The 24,839-nt window shown below is 33.1% G+C and overlaps 2 protein-coding genes across 2 annotated transcripts in view; one reads left to right on the forward strand and one right to left on the reverse strand.

Annotated features, from left to right (window-relative positions):
* The window catches only part of LOC125050901, a 30,574-nt gene extending 9,548 nt beyond the window's left edge, over positions 1-21,026 (forward strand). The window contains exons 5-9 of the mRNA XM_047650971.1: positions 99-209; positions 8,433-8,594; positions 13,800-13,905; positions 17,070-17,201; positions 19,851-21,026. Of these exons, the coding sequence (XP_047506927.1) occupies positions 99-209; positions 8,433-8,594; positions 13,800-13,905; positions 17,070-17,201; positions 19,851-19,996 (657 nt within the window). The 3' untranslated portion in view covers positions 19,997-21,026. The remainder of the gene's footprint in view (positions 1-98; positions 210-8,432; positions 8,595-13,799; positions 13,906-17,069; positions 17,202-19,850) is intronic.
* The window catches only part of LOC125050899 (adenylosuccinate lyase), a 37,589-nt gene extending 12,918 nt beyond the window's left edge, over positions 1-24,671 (reverse strand). Inside the window, exon 1 of the mRNA XM_047650967.1 lies at positions 24,376-24,671. Coding sequence (XP_047506923.1) covers positions 24,376-24,543 — 168 coding nt within the window. The 5' untranslated portion in view covers positions 24,544-24,671. The remainder of the gene's footprint in view (positions 1-24,375) is intronic.
* Positions 24,672-24,839: the final 168 nt, after the last annotated feature.

Below are 24,839 nucleotides of genomic sequence, written 5' to 3' on the forward strand. Positions count from 1 at the left end.
TCAAGCTTAAAAGTCGCTACGGGCAATTTTAGCTCAGTAACCTTTGCAACCGCGCGAGGAGAATACGAAATTACATAGTGCTACCAATTAAGAATACACTGAAGCTGGAGAGCATATATTCAGGAGACCTGATCACCATCTCACCAGCATCAAAATACTTCATTTGTGTGGACTTGTACGCAATCAAAATTGCTCCACTAACGGATAACGTGAGTATATAATGAATAAAATAAAGAAACAGACTCTGGGTAGATAAAGTGAAAATTCAATACATCAATAATTAAAAGAAATCAGTGGCGCTACAAGCTTTTTAGGTCTTGGCCTAAGATTTATAAGACCGTGTTACGGAGTCATAACGTTTATTATTTACCCTCAAATCTCAGAATAACTCCCGAAAATTGCAAAGGTAAAAGGTTTTTGTCCAGATGTACTTAATATGTTTAAGGTATTAAAATGTTCTATTCTCTCTGTGTGTTGTAATTCGTTTGGTTTTTTGTATTGATTGTATTTTTTTAACTCTTTTATATTTAAGGAATATTTACTGTGGTGTAGTCCTTCAGGCACCCTCTAGTGGCTTTAAATGTTTTCTGTGCTTTTAGTTTATTTATAATTTTGAAGCAATAATGAAAAAACAACAGGTAAATCGTATATAGAAAAATAAATTTCATATAACTTGTTCAGTATTCGGGAAACATCGGTCAACGTTTATTGAGGCCATCCCGATGTGTTGGATTATACGGTTCATGGGAGCAAAACTGTAACCCTGTGTTGCCATAACATGCCACTCCCTGATCACGTGGGAAAAAATCAGTAGCAATATTAAGATTTACTTCAGATTTATGGTGTCACGAAATCCCATACAAATAGGTTGGGCAAAAAGTACCTTTTACTCTTGCAATTTTCGGGTGTTATTTGAGATTTGAGAGTAAACAATAAACGTTATGGGTTGTTGTTAATAACACGGCTGACCTCCGTAACACGGTCAAATGAAACCTAACACGTAGCCAAAACAAACTTGCTTTTACAAAAACATACAATTATTTACACCTTTCTTACATTGAAAATAAATCCATCTAAATAGTGTAAATGATATTACTATGTACAAGACAATAACGCAATTGATATTAACATAGAAACAGTCTGTCATTGATCGCCCCTAGACGCCATCTTGTCGCCGTTTTGGCGCCAAAATTCCGGAGCGATGGGGTGCGTTGAAGGTGACCTGTTTTACAGCCACTGCCCTATATGCCTTTCATTATTCGTTGATAAAATCTTTTAAGACTTTCTACACAAACTTTTTAGTGACGAGATTTTTTGTCACGTATTCATGAACGACCCAAAACTGTGATTAATACCGCAACGGTTAAGATAAAAACGTACTACATACTCGTACTTAGATAACAAAAATGATGTATCACGCAATTTTTGGAAATTATGGACGCGCGTAACGTTTTTTTGTACCCAAATATAGTACGATTCATGACCACCTTATACCTAAAAGTTACTGGAAAGTCGAAAATAATTTTAACAATAACACGTAATTCAATCCCCGCCCCACATAGTAACGTTTTACTAAAGGAAAAAATTCGTTACGTAATACTTGAATGATCATTAAACTGGTAATATAAATATATTATAAGTATTGTAATAAATTTGTGTTTAGACCCGTTAATGAAGTATTAGTCAAAGAATTTTTTATCGAACTGGCAGGGGCTCACCTGATGTTAAGCGCCCATAGACACTCTCAATACTGTTAAAGTATGTCGGAAATTTGAAACATGGAAAAAGATAATACGACGTCTATAGACAGAGTTCTATTAACAATTTTTTTTAAATATATTTATGCTTATTTTCTATGTTACAGTTATATAATACTAATGCAATAGAAAACTTACAATAAAATTAAATTAAAAACACATGTAAAAACATATCAAGAAAATATAAAACCTTAACCTTTTAGCGCGTAAATACTTCACTAAATAAGTTTTTAAATTGAAATTATATAGAATATTAATTAAAGAAACTAGCTGACCCGGCAAACGTTGTTTTGCCATGTATATTATTTCTAGGAAAAAATTTTTTAGTTCAATTGAAATAATTATCTACTATAATAAAAAATAGGGAAGCGTAGAGGGGTGAAGATTTAGGGTTGTATGTATCATAAAAAATAAAAACAAAAAATTTTGTCTAAAAAAGAAAAAAAATATTTTGGGGTGGACACCCCTTATTACTTAGGAGTTTGAAAGATAGATTGTAGCCGATTGGCAGACTTACTGAATATGCATAAAAAAATTTATAAGAATCGGTCGAACCGTTTCGGAGGAGTATGGGAACGAACATTCTGACACGAGTATTTTATATATTAGATATTGACTCAAAGCGTAATAATTCCACAAAATTATTAATACAATAACAAGGATAGAATAAATGAGACTAACTGAAAATACCGCAGATTACTCATAATGCTTATAATTTCAGTGTATTTCAGTTGTATTATATTGCAGGAAACTGAAATATGTTCAATGACTCAAAAAATATGAGTAATGCTAAGATTGTAATTGAGAATTAGACTTTAAGGATAAATTAAGGGCGCGTTCGAGATGAACGCTCTATATAGGTCATGGACAAACCGGGCGGACTGAAGTCTCCTTGATGACCTTGGGAAACAAGTCTTATGATGAGTGAGTGAAGCATGTTGTGTGTGAAAACGTGTAGTATCGGTTAAAGAAATGCCTACGATACACGCACCTGAAACATGTCTGGAAGATGATTTCGATTAACGGATCATAATGAAAAATATTTCGTAATAAATATTTGCTGAAGTTAATCAACAGTATTTGTAATTGTATTCTAATTGACTAATAAATTGCGTATGTATCAAATTATTACAAAATATTGTTCTCTACGCAGAATCGTACAAGACATGACTTAGAGGTCCTTTTTTCAGATGTACGTTTGTTTTTAAGAACATGGAGCAAGCCGGCAGGAGACTCACCTGATGTTAAGTGATGGCTCGCAAGTTTAAAGGGCCTTTCAAGAATAACCATATTCATGTGTCTAATAATCGCTTAGAGTAACGCTGGCATATGTTATTTGTATTCGTAAAACGAATAAACAATGTTTTGTTTAAAAAATCTAATTTTATTTTGAGTTTTTAACTCGCTGAAACTACGTATTTATAATAAGAACTATAAAACCAAAGTAATACGTATTTATAAAAAGAACTATAAATATCAAACCAAATCATTTTTTAAATCATTGCACTTAACTTAAAAACTATTCTTAGTCACTCAAATGAGTACAGACTTTCTGTTTTTTGAATCAATTAAATTCTCTTTCTCTTTTGTCGGTAGTTGGTCAGCATGGAATCATCTAAAGCGGACAATCCGTTTCCACCGGTTTCTGTCCAGCTCCTCTCCTGCATAGTTTTGAGGACGAGTCTTTCACTTCATCGGTCTGATTGGTGAACGACTTTTGCCTTCTGTGTTCTACCCGATCAGTGTCTCCGAGTTCTCATTTCCTATGCGCATTGCATGGCCAGAGTATGATATAATTAGTTGTCGGCATATGGTAGACAGGCGAGTCCGTATGCGGATTTGCGTCAGGATGCACAGTCCACGGTATTTTAACATTCACCTCCAGCACCACATCTCAAAGGCATTAAAACTTTGCCTTTCTTGAGGCAAGATAGTCCACGTCGTTCTATAGTCTAATATTAAATTAAGCCTTGTTAAAAAGAGCAGTGTCGACCTAGTAGCTTCAGCGTGCGGCTCGATCCCCGGTTGTGCAGCAATGGTCTTTCTGGGCGCATGTTGCATACGCGTGAACGGCGAAAAAATACATCGTGAGGAAACCGACATGTCGTAGACCCAAAAAGTCGATGGCATGTGTCAGGCACCGGAGGCTGATTACCTATATAGATCATGAAATAGATACAGAAATCTAAGGCCCAACCACTGTTTTTTCTTGTTAAAAACATGCTAATTTATATTCATTATTGTATATCACGACAATATTGCATCGTGATTGTAACGACTCGTTGACGAGTTGGTGCGTGCTACGAGTAACGATCGCGTATGCAGCTATGCACAACTTCTAGACCGGAAAGCGGTAGAAAGTGGCTTTTCAATTTACGAATACCTACATAATATTATCATTTTACTATTTTTTTTTATAAAACAGGCAGAGGGCTCATCTGCTGTTAAGTAATACATACGAGAGTATGGCAGAAGGCTCGCGTTGCCTTTTATGAATTGGTACGCTCTTTTCTTGAAGGACCCTAAGTTGAACTGGTATTAAATTATATAAAAATAATCTTGTAATTGATATACAAACATATCACATATAAACCATTAAAACTAATGTATAAAATTCTCGTGTCACAATGTTCATTCCCCCCTGCACTCCTCCGAAACGGCTTGACCGATTTTTATGATTTTTTTTAGTATCTTTAGTCTTTCCACCACATAATGGTAACTTTTAGGTATAAAGAGTCCCTAGGTGGTCACGAAACGTTTTACTGTACTTGGGTACAGAAAAACGTTACGGCGAGTTACATGGGGGGGGGGGTTCAATAATTTCAAATTGCGTGTAATCACAACATGCACAATGTACCATGGAATAATTGTAATCTAGTTATACTCACAAGGGCTCACTAATGTAAAGACTAGCGTTAAATCAACCATATTTCTGTCATAATGATTATGAATAAATCAAAAATAGCATAGATCTAAATTATGAACAAATTGTAAGAAGTATAATATACGCAATGAGATAATTGATGGGAACAAAAAATATCAACAGCCTTGAGACAAAGAGCTTGACAAAAGATCTTGACAACCTTAACGCACGAGTGACATCAAGTAATAAAAACTTTAACATCACAAATAATATCACAAAAAAGGCAAAGGGTGTAAGTTACTAAAACATAATAAATCAGTGTCTACAACCTTCTTAGGTCTGGGCCTCAGAGCTGTATCTGTTTTGCGATCATTTGTCAATAGACAATTAGGTGATCAGCCTCTTGTCCCTGACAGTTGCCATCGACTATGAGTCTAAGACAAGCCGGTTTCCTCACGATGTTTTCCATCACCGATCGAGCGAATGTTACATGCGCACGAAAGTACAGAGGTGCACAGTGATCGAACCTACAACCTCAGGGATGAGAGTCGAGAGATTCAAGCTACACAATGTTAATAGGCCAGTCGTAGCAGAAGTCTTTAAACCTAGTTTGGTCGATTTATTACATATTTCGATAGCAAGGTCTAGTCTAGCAATTTCAATGATTGACTTAATATTAACTTCACAATTAATTGGCAAAGAAACCAATTTCAAATATTCTATTTAACTATAAGGAAATATGACGGACACATCACAAATACAAGATATAATTATAGAAGTCCTTGAATTGTTTCCGAGATAAGATTTTTTTATTATGAGTACCACAACAAAAATAAAAAGAAATACAAGAAGCAGGAAAATGTAAACAGAGCAATTTAGAGTAATTACATACTTTAACTACTATATATGTTAATCCTCAATTAACATATTCCCTTTAATAGAGACTTCTCTTATGTTAAATATCCTTTTTATCAAATTAGGTTAGACTTATAAGTAATTTACTTATTAGTCTTAAATTAGGCTAGATCGTAATGTTTCATGATGTCTTAGTAAAGACTCATGTATAAAAAAACGTGTGTTATGTACACGCGTTAGAAGTTTTACTTCTTTGGCTTTGAATTTTGTTCTACGTTTGTAGAAAAAACGACACGAACAATATAAAAAACTAAAATGTTGACTATAGCTAACTTCAGGGTGTGTGACGGTGTGCGCGCGCATCGAAAAATTTCGAATCTTTCATCATTTTTCCCTAACGCGCCAAAAGAAGTAAAACTTCAAAAATTAACATATATTATTTATTGGCTGATCAATTGTATTATCCGGCCACGACATATATGTATTACAGTAGTACCTTTATGTAAGAGTGTTTTGAGATACGAGCAGCCGAACGAGCTATGATGCTTAAATGAGAGCAAGATTTAAGATACGAGGAATCACACACTACACACTACACTAACAGTTTCACCCACCTTAGACTCTAGTCTGAGGTCTACCTCAATTTTTATTAGGTCCGCGTTTCTTTGCTTTTTGTACATTTATAAAACATTATCAGTATCATTTTTATAATCATGGGTCCGATGATATCTATTGAATTTAACAGTTAAATCATTTTCTTATTCAAAAACACAGGAACCAAAGAGGTGGTGTTTCGGGTACGGGATAATTGCTTTAAGATACGAGCAAGGTTACGGAACGAATTAAACTCGAATGTCGAGGTACCACTTTACTATACCAACATTCGTATTTACATGTTAATGCTTCTACGGACTTCGTTTGTCTATGGTACTGTGTGGTGTTTTGCTAATAAATTAGTTAATCCAAAAATATCCCTGTATCTGTTTCCGTCCCCACTTGAAGTGGCTCTCGAAAGAAACCAGACTTCAATAAAACCCATAAAACTATTTCATATCTTTCGCAATAGTACAACTATTGAGATAACTATTGAGAATTGGTATTGATATTGTTTTACGTTCCTCACATCATGCAAAAAAACTCAGTTTTGTATCGCGCTGCCCGTACAAACGACCACTATTTAAGCCTTGACTTGTTTAAGCTATCGCGGAATATACTTTAAAGAAATATTTAAAATATCCAGAGCGCTGAATTACCTACATCATAAGCATACTCCACATTCACAACCTCACGTACATACCCTCACTTTCTCACCATCACACAGTACGGCCGAATTATGTATAACGTATTTAATAATTTTTATCAATATTTTCCTTTCGTAAATGAACCTTTTTGTGTATAATGTATTCCATTTTTGGCTATATGTTTAGTATAATTGATTTTTGTTGTTTATAATTTATAATAGCTGTAGAATTAAGAAATAAATAATATGAGTGCAAACCTTTGATTTGTGTCAAGATTAATTAAAAATTGTTACGATTGTTTTTCATAACAAATGCTAAATTTATTAGTATATAAGCTACGCATGAATTGACGCAATGACTAAGAAAGCTACTAGCAGCTTTGTCTATGCGTAGGCCTGTAGGAAAATTGTGGCACTTGCAGAGTTGGGAATGATGCGCTATGTAGAAGTGCAACGTTTGGTCAGCCAGCTAGTCGTCTCGCGGCAACCACACAAAGCGCTCGCAACGAACCTATTGTGCATTCGGAACCGATTTGAATTTCGAACTTGTGTTATCGGCCAGTGATTTTAGGTGTTGTTCAAGGAGTTATTTCTATTGTTTTTGGTAAGGCTTATTTAAAAAATATTTATCGTCAAAATTATTAATAATTTAAATGTTAGTGCGAATAATATTTTAAATCGTAGAGCAATCTGCAATCAAATATTTGCAATTAACGTATTATTTGGAAAACTAAATTATTCTAAATGAATATCTCTCGTAGTCACAGAAAATAAATTTATTTTACAGGATAAATTTTTAAAACAGTACATTAATAATACTTTAATCGGCTTTATTTTACTGTGTTTGTGTGAACTATGATATATAAAAATATTTAGAATTTGTTTCTACATAAAACAACGTTACATTATGTAGAAATACAATAATAATATTCAAAATTTTAGCACTTTTAAAAGTATATACCTTTTATAATTTGCTTTTCTTATACAATAAATTAGTGCCTAATTAATTTATATTATGTATAACAGCGAGCACTCGCTATCATATGTAATATCGTGGAATAAAATCGTGTTCGTACATGAACTAATAAACATTAATTAATAAAACAAGAGACAGTTTCACTAAGTAAGCGGCCGGTTGGAAAGTCGCGGACACGCAATCATTCAAAAAATCCACGCTACTCTATTGGAAAGTGCGCGCGTTACGCGCGAATGATCGCCGCTTGTGACCGTACATTACCATCACCTGAGATATTTAATTTTCTATTAAACAAATACATTAAATTAGTCTCTTTAATGAATTGCTGAAAGCGAAAGGGCGCTCGAAAGCACGGGAGAACTACTGTGAATACTTATGGGTATTTAGAAAAGTGTAGCTTTTCCATGGTCAAAAATGTCCCAAATTTTATGGAAAACTAAAAGATTTATTCACACACGCCTAGACAGAACAAATAAATGAATTTCTTGATAATAACTGTACCGATTTGGTTATTATATTTAAATACTAAAAAACTACAACTGAATTACCCAATAAAAACTGTTACTAGCTGGGAAATATTTGACGTCGCTAAAATAAAAGAAATTGATTCTATAACACAAGGAATTACGCTCCCAAATCGCGATATCATATGTATCATATTTATAAACTTATGCAGAGAAAATAAATTTTAGTATTAATAACTTGATTTTGATAAATGTCGCTGATGTATAACTTTTTTAGGTGTCAGAGTTCGGAGGCGGAGCGCGTGTGGTTTGGGCCATGTCGGCAGGAGATCGGGAGACGGAAGCTCAGGGCAAGAAGGAGGAGGGCAGCAGCAGCGAGGATGGCCGCGCTGCGACCTTCAAACGCAACTGGTGCATCGCGTTTAGGGCGCTTGAACTGGTCAGTATTCTTTTCCATGGCATAGAAATAAATACATTGTATACATCCAAAGTATAGTGTTAGCGTATCAGTTCAGCGTGATTTTCAAAGCCCGCAAAAACACTTATTGGTACTGTAAAGGAAAATTTCGTATGTCCAAAAATCGAAGACAGTATTCAGGCGCAAGATAGATCAAGAAACAGAAATAATGGATAACCATCTTACAATAAGAATCATTTTCAATCTATGAACTTCCATAGAACATCAATCCATCACGAGAGTATATACCAGCACGGTTATATTGAAAAACCATTACCCTAGACTCAGTGTTCTTTATTTAAATTTGCCCGCCAAAGCTAATTGTTTCATAAAAAACACGATAATATATCAAATATTAGGCAATACAGATGTTAACAATTTTGCTTGTCAAAACAATATCCTCTTACATCTTTCGGATGAGGAAAATTACTTCCGTTTGAATTTGCAATTAATTGAATAGATCGTGTAAGATAATTTATTGTTATTTGGCATTTTAACTTTTGATCAAATATTTTGTTTTATTTTTAAAGTATTATTAAGGGACGTATTTTGAGTAAGAAGTATATTAATATATACTTGATTCGGTAAAATTTCTGTTTGTCCGAGGTACAAGAAAAATACATGGCATATTTTATATTAACATAAAAGTTGTTGGATAGATATAATTAATTATTAATTCATCAATTCATTGACGAGACTTGTAAATTAATATTAAAAATTGAACGTTAAGATATCTCTAATTAATCACTACATTGTTACATCTATCGTACAAGTAGAGCGATAGCTTTCTTAATTAAATTAATCCTACAATTAAATTGTAAACTGGAGCGGAATCAGAATGATTTTCCACTAGCGAAGGAAGCAATTTGTTTTATACATATAGCGGAAAAGGTAATAATTTTTATTAGCAATTATTTTTAATAATTATTCAATTATTTATTAATTTCTACATCAATTCAATTATAAGATAATAATTATCTTCAGTTTTAGGCATGCAATTTGTCAATATATGTAAAGCATATAGCCATTAGGCCTGGGTTGAATTTCGTGAAACTTCATTACTACGAAATATTTTATTACGATTTCTCGGATCGAATCTATCAGTCTAAGGATATAAATAATAAATTAATTATACTATGTCATACATAACGTTTAATAATACGAATTGCAAATACAACCAACTTGAACTTATGAAACAACATGGTCTGTTTTAATATAATAAAACTTCGTAAAAACTGATAAATTATAAGAAATGAATTAGTTATAAAAAAAAATCAGTGGCGCTACAACCTCCTTAGGTTTTGGCCTCAGATTTCTGAATCTGTTTCATGATCATTTTTAAATCTAGTAAGTAGGGTAAGTAGGTGATCAGCCTCCAGTGCCTGACACAAGCCGTCGACTTTTTGGGCCTAAGACATGTCGGTTTACTGACGATGTTTTCCTTCACCGTTCGAGGAAATGTTTAATGTTTACATAGAAAGAAAGTCCATTGGTGCCGTGGATCGAACCTACGACCTCAGGTATGATAGTCGCACGCGAAGCCACTAGGCCAACACTTCATCCCAAATGGTTATCAAGTATATATCTATTTAGATCCTATATAAAACTTTACCAGCAAGTAAGGAGTTATTTATAGGCATTCCGAAGCATATCACATTAATGTCACAGATTATGTCTTGACAAACACATATTTGTAAAACATGACAAACACAACGCCGTGCTGTTTAAACAAACACCTGTCGGAATTGCAACTTGTGTTTCTATAAACATTTGAACAAATGCTTCCAGAAATTGTATCAAGAATTTGAAAAATACTGTCCATTAATCAAAAACTATATAATGTTTTGTCTTTGACACATTAGTATAGCTTTGCAAATAAACGTGCAACGTTTATGAATAAGGAAGAACACTTAAATCGGCTTAATTGTATATTATGGCCATATGTAGTCCAGTCCAATGCGTAATCGAGATTTACACGGTTGCTGAATCAAGAAAATGCTTCGAATTATATGGAATGAAAATAAATATTCACACACGCGTAGACGCGTAGAATGGTTGGATCAATTTGGCCAACTATGATCACGAAATATTTGTGAAAGTTCAGGGAAGGTTTAAATGGCAAACATAAATAATAAGTAGTGTAAAATACTAACAACGACAATTGAATTTTCCAATTCTCTATATAGAAATAAAAAATTGTCACTTGGTTGTTATTAATTTATTAGATGTCTTTAGAAATTTGTATTTCATAGCTCAAGTATGTATAAAGTCCGACCTCTTTGGTCTGTTTTAAAAGTTGAATTAAGTTTTGCCACAAATATAGATGATGGTGGTGATGAGAAACGCGACTATTTAATTGCTATATAATCTATATATAGTCTAAAGAATATTACTTTGCTTAGGCGTGACCCGTTATTGCAATGTGTTCCGATATTTACATATGCTCACCTTTGGTTACGTGACCATTTCCATACAAATTCGACTAGTGATAGCGGGACCCAAAGTACTTTCTAGGGCCTTAGGGTATTGACACCAACGCGACAGTCATTGCGTTTATAAAACTGGAAACCATCGCCTTCGAAAATTATACTATGGGAGTGCCATACTGTTCGAGTCATAGCCGAATGGGCACGATAGGGGAAAAACACTGTCTCAGATGCTGCTCAGGTTTATGCTATTTTACTCGGGATTTGTGCGTGAGATTCCCGATGCCCCCCCCCCCCCCCCCTTCCTATATTTCCTCTCCCTTTTAACGCCGCTTAAAAATCTTAAAACTAATAAATACATTTTATAGATTTTGTGATAACCCTGGGATGTATATCATATATACACGAATACTTTATAAAAGTTGCCTTTTTCTCATATTTGAGCCATCAGTCCATTAAAAAGTAAAATATACTTTTCAAGCGTTTTAATCAAAATTATTCAAACAATGAAATTCAATTACTATAGTTTAAAGCGAGAATTTAACAGTTAAATATTAAAAGGACCAACACTGGACCTACTAAAGTATTGGAAACGACAATTTATGTAAATCTGATAAAGTAATAAATTCGTGTGAATACATTAAATAAATTAACATTTTTATATTATTATTACATTTATATACATACTTGTATTTAAATTTAATCGCGTTCACTAAAAATAGAATCAATTTTAAAAGTTAATTAAACAATTGATTACTGACGCGAACCATGAAAAAAATTGAAACAATCAAAATCGAAAAATAAATGCGAAAATCAAGGAAGTTAGAACCAAGTTATATATCTTATATGTATATATCGTCCTTGTAAGGGATCTAATGTATCTCGAACATAATTGCGGTGTGACTCACAGTCATTATGTAGAACAACAATACAATACCTGGACATGCTCATTAGTATGGAAAAATGCTAGTAATCTATTCTACTAAGTGAGAAGATTAAGTTCCTACATGTTTTATACTTCTGGTATAATATTTTTTTTATATAAAAACTGTTGACCTGATGTTAAGTGATACCGCTGACCATAGACACTCATATTTCTAGAGGGCTCGCAAGTTGCTGAACTTTTAAGAATTGTACGCTCTTGTACGCGACCCTAAGTCGAATTGGTTCGAAAATAAAAACCAAAATTATTATTTACAAGACAAATGTTGGGACAATGAAAGCCGTGTCCCGACTTCATTTAGGAATTGTATTTTCATTTAAAAAATCGAAGTATTAGGTAAACTTTATTTTGAATCTTCGTTAGTGATTTCAACATTACACTTCAAGCGTAATAATAAAACGTCAATGTTTGATATTTTAAAATACTTATTTTTTTATATACTAGCTGACCCGGAAAACGACGTTTTGCCATGTATATTATTTCTAGGAAACATTTTTTAGGTCAATAAAAATAACTATCTATAATAATAAAAAATAAGGCTTGATCGTAGAGGGGTGAAAATTAGGAGTTGTATGTATTTTTGTATGCTGTATCATAAAAAATTAAAACCAAAAAAAAATGTTTTAATTTTTTTTTTGTCGTGGACACCCCTTATCACTTAGAGGTTTGAAAGATAGTAGCCGATTCTCAGACTTACTGAATATGCATAAAGAATTTCATAAGAATCGGTCGAGCCGTTTCGGAGTGTGAGAACGAACATTGTGATTTGTGACACGAGAATTTTATATATTAGATCTATACTGTAAACGTTGACATAAAAATGCTTCAAGTAATAACAGAAGCCGTACAATGGGGTATGTGGGACATTGCGATGATTAAAACAAGATCACGCATACAAATTACTTCTATTTGTTATTAGTCCGTAAGCTTACGTGACTTGCTTAATATAATAACAACTGTCCTTGCTTTGTATGAGACAGAATACTCAAGGTAGGATCTTAAATAAATTCAAATGAAACAAAAACAACAGCTTTTTCTGTTAAGTCATAAAATATTTGAAGTAAACTTTTCCGGATTTTAAATGAAAAATTAAAATAAACTGCTACAACCTTTTTATGTGGGTCTCAGATTTCTGTATCTGTGTCATGATTTGTCAATCTAATTCGTAAGTCAGCCTCCTGTGCCTGACACACGACTGTTTGGGTCTATAGCAAGCCGGTTTCCTCACGATGTTTTCCTTTACCTCAAGCGAATGTTAGATGCGCACATAGAAAGTCCATTGGTGCACAGCCGATATACGACCTCAGGGATGAGAGTCGCACGCTGAAACCACTAAGCACTGTTATTCGGATATAAAAGCGAATTTAATATTAACTTAATAAAAAAAATCAATTTTAATTCAATACAATACTCGGTACGTCGAGTTATGTGAATAATGTAACAAATTAGTTCGCTTTTAAAAAACTTCATATTTTTCTAATTTTAGTTTTTTTTTGCAAACAGGCAGGAGGCTCATCTGATATTAAGTGATTCCGCCCAATTGCCTCGCGAGTGCGTTGTTCTTTTCGTGAAGGAGTTTCATTTAAAATCCAGTCTAATGAAGACAAAATATTATTATTATATAATTTTAATACATAATCTAAAAACTTAGTTAATTAGTTGTTACTAGGACTACTTTGTCTTAAAAAATTGTTTTAAACGTGCACCATGTACCACGGAATAATTGTTATCTAGTTACCCACGACACAGTAACACCCTAGTGTGACTAGCGATAAATGAATTGTGTCCCCATAAATAAAGTTTGTATTATATTTGCAGATCCTGGCGGTGATTGCGATCGGTTTGATCATAGGAGCCCTGTATGCGCCGCAAGTGGTACAGTCTGACCATCGCCACATCGCTCTTATCTACTCCGCTTACTCCAGTAAGTATTTAAGACATTATAATTGACCAACATGTAGTAATTTACACGTAGATTTATTTATAAACACGTTGCAGTAATACAGTATAATTAAAATAATTCAATAAAAAAGCTTTTATGTTTTTAGTTTGTTATTAATTTTTTTTTGTATTACTTAAGATTAAGGATTCTGCACTTCTCGCACGCATGTTTCTTTTTTTTAAGTTTTTCTCTTAACTAGGGTTGCCTGGAAGAGATCGCTTATTAGCGATAAGGCCGCCCGTTGCATCCCTTATAATTTTTATGTATTGTGTTTCTTTCATTTACAACGAAGTCTAAATAAATAAAAAAGCCCCGGTCTCATCGCTTTCGAACCATCTCTTCCAGTCTCAATAGATATACACGAGATGTCTATAGAACGGGGAACTTTATGTATGTTCAGAGCACATTTTCCTTTTCAGCGATTTTTGTTGTATGTAACGCAATTTATATTTTCGAGTCGGATTTTTTTTTAAATTGTCTCCGATTAAAGACACAATTTAACATTACGGTCTAGCTTAAGACTATTAAGAATTTAAAACCAAAACATAAGAAAATGTTCTTATTTAACATAAGAAAATGTCCAATAACACTACTTACTGTCTCTTGTGTACTACTTTATCCACTAGTAGATTTTTTTAATACAGCCGGAACTCAAGTTTCTAGTACCTAAACAAAATAAGCTACAATTTGGAAACAATTGAGAAAACCGTGACCCGATTGCGATAGAATTACTTGTAATCTATCAATTGAACAAATCGTGGTCAATTTGCCACGTCTTAATAGGGTTTTTTAATAACGGAGCCATTGACATTCGGTGAGCCCGCCAATTAACGTCAAATTAGTTACGTTTAACATTAATTAAGTACTTAATCAGACGTTATTCGCCCCCGAGGTGAGTTCTCGAGGTCTCGGATGTATCTGACGTGACTAAGTACGTTAATTATTAAATAAATAAATCAGTGCAGCTTCAACCTTTTTAGGCCTCAGATATCTGTCTTTGTTCCACGATTATTTGTCAACCTAATAGGCAACTAGGTGATCAGCCTCCTGTGCCTGACGACGTTACCTGGGTCTAAGTATATAGGTGCTGCAAGTTGGTGTTCAGTATCCTGTGGCTGACACACACCATCTACTTTTTGCAAGCCGGTTTTCTCACGATGTTTTCCTTCACCGTTTGAGCGAATTTTAAATGCGCACATAGACAGAAAGTCCATTTGTGCACAGCCGGGGATCGAGGTACGACCTCAGGGATGAAGTCGAAAGAAGTCGTAGCGTGAGACTCTCATCCCTGAAAGCCACGGGGCCATCACTGCTTTTCACGTGACCGGTTGCTATGCTGACTATAAAGTCAATTAGCATAAGCTAATTGACTTTAAAGGCGGCACCCAAAATTGCAAATTTAAACTAATTTCAACGTATAGTATTGTCTTTTATTGACATAACTATCACACATTTGATAATAAAACAATTTTTTACCGGATTGAAGTTATGTATTTACAATGATTTTTCATAATTTTAAATTTAACCGACTTTTCGCGTGCTTTACAGCTTGCGTGGTCACAGTGACTAAAGACAAAAAAAGTTTTATTAGAAATTATGGGGTAATACCTACTATGTTAAGTAATCACTACATCTGTGATGTCGGAAGAATGTATTGATAATATGTGCCAGCGGTAGTCTGTAGCACAGAGCTCCTTTAACACGTTGCCTGCTAAATGCTGTCTCCGACATACACACAATCGATATTTTTTATATGTTCGCAGAACTAATTTACATTATATTTTCTATTATTTAACGACATTATCGTATGGGCCTTGTAACAAATAACATTAATACTGTCTTAAATGACCAAATTAGGGATCTTAGCAATTTAAACTTCATTTAATTGAAACGTATTTATGCTAGATGCATTATGCAATAAGTCAGTTTCACTCGATTGAAAAGTCGATTCAATATAAGTATTTTGTGAAAGTATCTGCTTTAATTATTCATGCAATGAAATTATGCGGCTCATAAATCAATATCATCTTTTTTAATTACAATATGCATTCAGAATTATTAATCTAATATATAAAATTTTCGTGTCACGGTGTTTGTAATTAAACTCCTCCGAAATGGCTCGACCGATTTTCATGACATTTTCTATGCATATCGGTCAGGACTCCGAATCGGACAACATCTATTTTTAATCCTCTAAATTGTTACAAAAAATTTTGTTTTTATTTTTTTATGATACAGTATACAAAAATACATACAACCTTTAATTTTCACCTCTACGATCAACCCCAATTTTTTATTATAGTAGATAGTTATTGTACGGTTCCTGGGTCATCAGGGGTTCGAAATAATAGAATAAATTGAACTTACTCTATATTTATCACTCGCGTTATACAATAGACTATGAGCGAAATAATAACTATTATGTTAATTGCAATCTAACAAACGGAGAGAGTGCCTACGTCTGGCTATGCTCCCGGGGTGATACTCCTATGACTTAGTTAATTACGAATGACTGCATAGTAACAGTCGAAGAGAGTGCCTGCGTCGGGCTATACTCTCGGGGCGTGACTCCGACGATTGTAGGAAATCGTCATGCTTATATGTGATCAAACTGTACAGCCAGGACACGTACTTACATAAGACAAACATCACGCTTGTAGGTGATTGGAATGTACGAGCCCTGGCACGTACTTACATAGGAAATCATCACGGTTGTAGATGATCGGAATGTACGAGCCCTGGCACGTACTTACATATTGAATAATTAAGCTTATAAAATAAGGAAGCCTGAGCGAGTAAAATGTACAGCCTTGGGTCGTACAGTTATTTTTATTCAACGAAAAAAATGTTTCCTAAAAGTAATATACATGGCAAAACAACGTTTGCCAGGTCAGCTAGTATAGCTATAATTATAAAGATATTGACATTTTCTACTTAATAGGATGTGATGAATTATTTTATGAAGCAGAAACACTTTAGCAGTATTAACAATTTAGTTTTTTCTTTAAAATATTAAGTTGTCGTTAGTTTAATGTTCAATTTCAGTTTTCTTTTTTTTCTATTAATGTACTGATTTTTTTGCCGTTCCCTTGACATTCGAGTTACCGAGATTCCACTGTATTCTAATTTATTATTTTGTGTTTCAGGCTTCATAATTATAACTGGAGTTTTAATAATCGCTCGGATCTTCGGCGAGTCAGCTGGCTGGAGGACCTCTCTAACCTTTTCAATTCTGGGTGTCATCATGTTTACAGCTGCAGCAGCTGTCATCTTCTACGGTAAGTCTTATCTACTATCTATGGCGACTATTATTCGTTAGGGCCGAACTTATTCTTAAAAAATGTGACGAGCATCTCTGTGTTCGAATGATCATGTTTCTATCAGGCTATCCGCTAGTTATCAAAACTTTTCTATTTATTTTGAGTTTTTTTAAACAAATCTTCATTATTAATACTTAGTACGAAAGGGACTAATAGAATAACTTGTAAGTGATTTTAGACACTATTGTAGACCATAATATACTAACTAATTAATAGTGTCTTTAACCTTCAGAATCTTTGTATGGCATATCGTCGCTGCGCGTGCAATACCGCGGAAGAGCACTTTGTAAAAACCGCGTATCTGCGTTTTTGCGATTTTACAGGAAGAAGAAAAAACTAAATATCTCAGTCATTTAACTACATTTTGCTGACTGAACTCTATCACTACTAGTTTGGGGCTTACTTTATGGAGTAATAGTGTAAATTTATTTGTAACTTCCGTAAATTCCGTGTAAAATCACTTACGCGGTTTTGTTGCAACAATTGATAGAAAAAGTAGTATAGTATCAGTAAGTACGCGGGTTTTAAATTTTTTTTTATTATTAGAAAACATTATTAATTGTGATAAAAAGCAAAATTTTTTCAGAAAAACAATATTTTTCTATTATTAATAATCAACATTATAAAGAAAACTTATTTTTGCTAAGTATAAGATGTGAGCTTCTTATAAAAAAAACTTCTAATCTGTAGAAAATTAATATTTTATTCATTAGTTGGACGAGGAATAGATTTTTATTTTCATAAGGAGTTCACATCTTTTACTTAGTAATACACAGAAAAAACTTTTTATAAACGTTTTAAAAGAAGTACAGGGAAACTATAATATTTTTTTACTATTCTCTATCAACATTCATCTATACTTAACATTATTATATAAAAAAACTTTTTTATTGGTAAGTTTAAGATTTGAACTTCTAATCTCAAGAGAATTAACGAAGTTAGGTATTAAATTTTGTATTAAGTAAGACGTTGTGAGTTCATCTCTTTAACTTACCAAAAAAGTAGTTTTCTTAGAGATCAGTCTCCTAGGTTCCTCTAAAATCACAGAAAATATTTTAACGTAATCTTTGTTAAATGCTTTGTGCGAATACAGAATAAGTAAAATTAGCTTTTATTCATTGAATACTGTAGGTACAGTTACAACCCTAGTGCCTTGAATAATTTAGTTGACTGTGAAAAATAGGAATTGTTTTCACAATCAACTAAATTATTCAAAAGTACTCATACTTATTGAGTACAATTTAGCAAACAAAAACATTAAATAGCAAATAAACATAACAAAACATAATAATTTTAATAATTTAAACTCTCATTTAAATAATTATAATTAAAGCATTGAGCCTCTCAATCACAATAAGAACATTATTTATAAGGAAAGTTATTATAAAAACTTTGACAGTCTTTGGGTATGACACTCTTAAGCTCCTGTAAGTGATCATACTGGTCTTGGATATTGGCTGTCTAGATTCATAAAGTGAAGGCACACTGTCAATCGGAACTATTTTCTTTGGCCGTCTTGGTAAAGGAATAAAATCATCTGCAAAGCGGAGCTTATAGTCTATTGTGCCACTTGGATTATATCTGAGTGCTTTTATTTCAACGACACAGTGATCACCCGCCCCACGACCAGGTCTTATTGAGTCATAAATCAAGCATTCTTTAAGACCGAAGTCTTTAAAAAATGTATGTAAAAAATGTGTGTCAGGTGTAATAACTTCGTAATGACTTGGTACTTTTCTCGCTTCCTTCGTGATCGTGGCGTATTGTGAGGGTAATATCATAATTTCTTCACCGTTTGGGTAAATACGCGGACTTGCAGCCAACTTCAGGCATACTACTGTTCCGCTGTATTGCTACGATGCCAAAAAAGAGGTTTCCCATTGGCTAATTCAAATTGCGTGAGAGCTAGTATAAGCCAATCCGCATTAAGGATCTATTGGCGCGATATCTCAATTTTGTTCCTTTTGCTGTTACGCGGTATTAACAAAGTGCTCTTCCGCGGTATTGCACGCGCAGCGACGATATCACATAATTATATTTACATGCGCAAGTAACCGCCTACATGCCATTGAAATTTTTATGTTCCTTTCATATATGTCGATGCCATTGTTACAAGATTAAATTCGTCTGATACAATAATTAATGGGCATAGTACTAATTCGTTTTAAATATTAATTGTCTACCTGTGTACCGTAGTTGTGGGACCAAAAACCCCCACTAAAATTAGACTCTCTAAGATGAAGAGAGTAATAAGAGAGTGCTGTCTACTAAGCTGTAAGCAATACCTACTATAATAAACAGTGTTATTGTACTGTTTTATCTAAAAACACTTTTTTCTCTATTCGCCGCTGTAATTACGATGTCATGAAAAGACACAACAGTGCTATTGTTAAAATGGCGTTGACAATGACACTGACAGAACAGTGCTATTATTAAAATGGCGTTGGATTGATTTAGTTTTTAATCGTTTAATGCTACCATTTGCACAAAGATACGATATATTATATACAGTTATCAGACACTTGCAATACGAAGAGATATAGTAAAATCAAATAAAGCTATCGTGTTAAGCTAATTTTTAGGTTCTTCATATGTTCTTGTTCGCAGATTGGCACCGATCTTACTACGCAAACATGCGACCAAACAAAAGCTCATACGATTTACTGATATCATCTGGAGTCTTCGCAGTCATGGACGCTGCCGTCTTCCTTCTCCATGCTGTCCTCACATTCAGAAAAGACGCCGATTATTAAACTCGAATAGCACTTATTTATAGCACTAAAAAGTTTTAGTTAATTTATCACATTTGTTTACTCCAAAGTAATTTATAAGTATATGTTAGAATTAATTGTATATAATTAAGTGTTGTCCTGGAGTGTAGCTTTTGTATAAAGGATAGGTTTACATTGATTAGTTAATTATTTAAATGTCCCATGATGCAGCTATATATGGTTTGGCCGTGGATGTGCAAGTTAATAGTTTTAGTTTTACTAAACTTGCAATTTTACTTATACATTCCCTTGGTTTATTAGTTTAATTTTTTTACGAAATAATACCACCGTCTCGTTATAATTTTCTGCACCTAACAGGTTATGGCAGGGTTTTCAAATTTACGTCAATACCACAGACAATTTTCTATAATGTATAATAAATTAGATGTTTCGAAACGTTGAACAAAAGATCAGTAATTTAAAAAAATACATGTTATATCGAATTAGTTTGAAAGCTCTGGATTATGTTATTCTTAGGTTAAGCGTACTATAAGTTTTTAATTAATAGGAAGACCAAAGCAGTAATCAGTATCCGTCCAGTGGTAGTTAAGTTATCTTCTTATCTCTCTACTAAGCCAAAACATTGATAGATCACAAAAAACAAGATCACAAATAAAAAGTTTATATATGGCAACAATTAGTTATCAGTTACAGATTATATTTTGCTTTTGAAGATTCAAATATCAGTTTTGGAATAGTTTTGATTATGGTTCTAAAAATCTTTATTCTTCACTAACTTTCGAATAATTTCTTTATTAACATTCATATTTTTTTAATATAAGTTATGAACATAAATATAATAAGTTCTAGATATATCGCTTTAGTAGATTTAACTATATTAACGAATGATTCGGCGCTAATGTTACCTTATGCATTCAATAATATTCAGAAGGTACTCGCGTAAAATTAAGTCGTAATAGATGTAAGGCATAATATATGACTATATAAATATTACTTATTTAAGTAAATATAAGATGTATTTATTTCAAATAATTAAATGCTATATTGCAAATAGTGTTTCTTTTAAAACCTTTTTTTCGCAATAAGTAGTAATTATCTGAGAGGCGGAGACAAATTCGAAATACAAAATCATTTATTAATTTAGGTAACACAGTGTACACTTATGAAAATAAATACATATTGCTTCTAATTCTACATTTACTGCCAGTTCTTAAATGAAGGGCGTAGAACGGACGAGAAAACTGGCAATGAACTCTCCGCTACTTATTTAAAGTTTTTTGTTATACGAAAGGATCAACAATGGTTGATCCTTAAGATGTCGTGTGGAATATGGTGTAATGACACCATATTCCACACGACATCTTAAGTAATTAATAGTTAATTAATATTTGAATAAATATTAAAAACAAATATTTGTCCTCTATCAACAGTCGGCATGGTGAAATAGGAGCACGCACTTACATTCTCGTGAGAACAACACGCAAATACATAGACAATCCAAGATATTAAAAAAATATATACGCTAGTTGCCTATCTATGGTGCGTTCCACTAAGCGTTCACAACGCTCACGCTCACGACCGCTGATTTCCCCATTCCACTTGATTGTCAATATTACTGTCGTTAACTCAAGTGGAATGGATTATGGAGCGTTTTGGGCGTTCATGTAAATATTACAAATGTCAAGTTTGAAAATAGTAGAATTTTAAGGAGGTTAGGTAATAATAAACAATAAGTTTTGATATTTGTGACTTAAATTTATTTATGTTAAAAGTGAAGAGTAATTGAATATTTTATAAATAATTTTCGTGAAGTTATCAAACAACTTAAGTTTAAATATAATCGAAATGGCTTTGACGGCAGTTGGATATTTGCTTATGCATCGCAATAAAGCTCCAGAAACTAGTTCATCTAGCTCAGATGAAGAATGGGATGCAATTATAAAAAAATATAATCGTGAAAACCGACAACTTAGGCCATGTATTATTGACTATGAAAATGTAATTTTTCGCTATTCGGATGAAGAATTTAAATATAATAATATTATTATTTGTCATATTTCAAAAACAATTTCAAAAATTGCGCCAAATTATTCTCAACGTTCACAACGACCCACCTCTTTAGACGGGTCGTTGTGAGCGTTGCGTGAGCATTAGTCATGACGTCATGAGTGACGTTTTCGCCGTGACCACAACGACCGCGGTCGGTATGTGGAATGGCTAAAGGAGCATTTTGATCGTCGTGAGCGCTTAGTGGAACGCACCACTAATATGTACAAAAGATTTTTTGTCTTTTTGCCATCTATAGAATAATAAAAAAAACCTTTCTCGGTATACACAGAAGAAATAAAAATAATTCTTATCATTTAGATGTCATTTCGAGAGGATAATCCATGTTTCATAAGTTAAAAGTTGTCTATTCACATGTGTATCCATTTACAACAATAACATAAGGAACGATACACAACGGATACATAAGCGTCTCGGATTTTATACATTTTGTAAAATTCTACATTCTGCCCTACGTTATATGTCTCAGTCTGTGCAAACGTTTAGCGTACCTATGTCAAAACCCTTACTTAACACTACACAAATAATTCAAATAGACGACGACTACTAATTCATTTTGCATAAAAAAATAAAAGCAATAGATTGATGTACGTATAAGTGAATCATGGATTGATGAGTACAGTATGAACAATAAGCTCATTAAACATATAACTTTTAATTTACTTCTCGTGAAAGTTAAAAAATGATAGGGTTTGTTTGACTAATTTTCTGATTACAATGTATTTATGGAAAAGGATTATTATTTATTAGTGTTTTAATTTATTCTGGAACATTAACTTAAATGAAACCGATGTTATGACCGTATTAAATTGTTTCCAGTCAACCTTAAGTTAAGTTATCGATCAATATCTAGTAATTGCCACCAAATAATAATAGTCTGTGGAGCAAGACATACTTTACCATGTTAAATAGAATAATAGAATAGTCTGGCTAATGAAAGATAATTGAATTATTTGAAAACTTTCGGATGACAACACAGAATGTCATTGTCAATTTCTCAATATGGCTGTTGTCAAACATTCGTTTTAACACAATAAACCATTTTGTTCTTATTTATTAATTTACGTGTTTAAATATGAGTTAAACTATTAAAAGTGGAGTTCGAGAGATATTGTTCTGCATTATATTCAAATTCCAAGAAAAAGAAGCTGTGTTCTACCAAAAACAAGATTGTTTACGTGTTGTAGTTTGGTGTTGAATTTCTTAGGTTAGTATGTTTTAGTGTCTTGATACTTCATGCAATGACTCATTTTTATTTCTATTATATATTTTTTCCGAATAGTTAACAGGTATAATAGCCTAAACTTTGTTTTATTTGATAGAATATTTCTTTACTTTCGCAGGAAATCTGAAGAAGAGTGGAAGGAAATGACTGATCATGTTGTACATGTGGAGAATAAATATAAAGAAAGGGACAGAACTACAGAGGAACATTTAGAAAGTTTCATAATCAATGTAAGAGACAGTGATAACAGCAATGACTCTGATGAATCTATGCATATTCATTTTTTGGATTCTGATTTTGATTATTCCGAATAAAGTTGTGTTTTATAGTAAATATAAATATAATAGAGCAGTGTTGGCCCAGTGGTTTCAGTGTGCGACTCTCATACCTGAGGTTATAGGTTCGATCCCCGGCTGTGCACCAATGGATTTTCTTTCTATGTGCGCATTAAACATTTGCTCGAACGGTGAAGGAAAACATCGTGAGGAAACTGACATGTCTTAGACCCAAAAAGTCGACGGCGTGTGTCAGGCATAGGAGGCTGATCACCTACTTGTCTATTAGATTTAAATATGATCATGAAACAGATTCAGAAATCTGAGGCCAAGACCTAAAGAGGTTGTAGCGCCACTGATTTTTTTTAATAGTAAATATAGTTTTAGTTTTTCATGCAATGCTAGTCATTTTAAGTATCAATAGTAAGAGACTAAATACGTATAGTATTGAATTTCATATAAAAACAGTTACTATCAATGAAAAAAATAATAAAATAAAATCAAGTATCAAGTAAGTTTAATCCACAAAATATATCAAACTTTTAGGGATACCATACTAAATTTTTTTGAATTTTCCCTCGCTTTTTCGTTATCTTCTTTCATTAGCCAGACTCTAGCTACTCTGTGTCCTGTGGTTATTTTTTGACGTTGATGTATTGTGTTTACTGTTAGCAGTTGCCACTTGCCAGTTGGTATTCCGAATTCCAATAATTGCACTATCCAATACTTTTGAACAAAAAATAACCTACTTTTGTTGCTTATTTAAAATTCGCAATATTGCCTAATGGGTACTGGAGGCACGATAAAAAAAACATTACTATTAGGGTACTTACTTTTTCTGCTTTTGCTAAATATATCCATAACTTTCTCCAGGTAGAAAACTTTTTCTGATCACTAAAATTATATTGCATTTCTTTAGAGGCATATCGAGTGCTTAGCGGTGACCGATAATTGCAATATTCACTATTTTGTAATTCGGCTGGTGCGTCGATAGAAAACATAGTGTTGTTTAATATTTCTGTCGAAATAAATAGAACACTACAAACAGCTGACACGTGGTAACGAACGACCCGACTGAAATCTAGCGTCAACTGACTTCGACGAAGTGCCTACTGCCTAGATATATTATTTAGATTTGAGAACTCAGCCGCGAGAATTAAATATTGATAACAGATTACGAGGTTATCGCAAAATCTGATGTAATTTAAGAAACTGAATAAATATTATTGTACATTTGTTACGTGCTATGTATGATGTATAATTTATATTGATTGCGCACCCAACGAAGCGTAAAAAA

Source organism: Pieris napi, chromosome 7, assembly GCF_905475465.1.
Source record: "Pieris napi chromosome 7, ilPieNapi1.2, whole genome shotgun sequence".
In the NCBI taxonomy this organism is placed as follows: Eukaryota; Metazoa; Arthropoda; class Insecta; order Lepidoptera; family Pieridae; genus Pieris; species Pieris napi.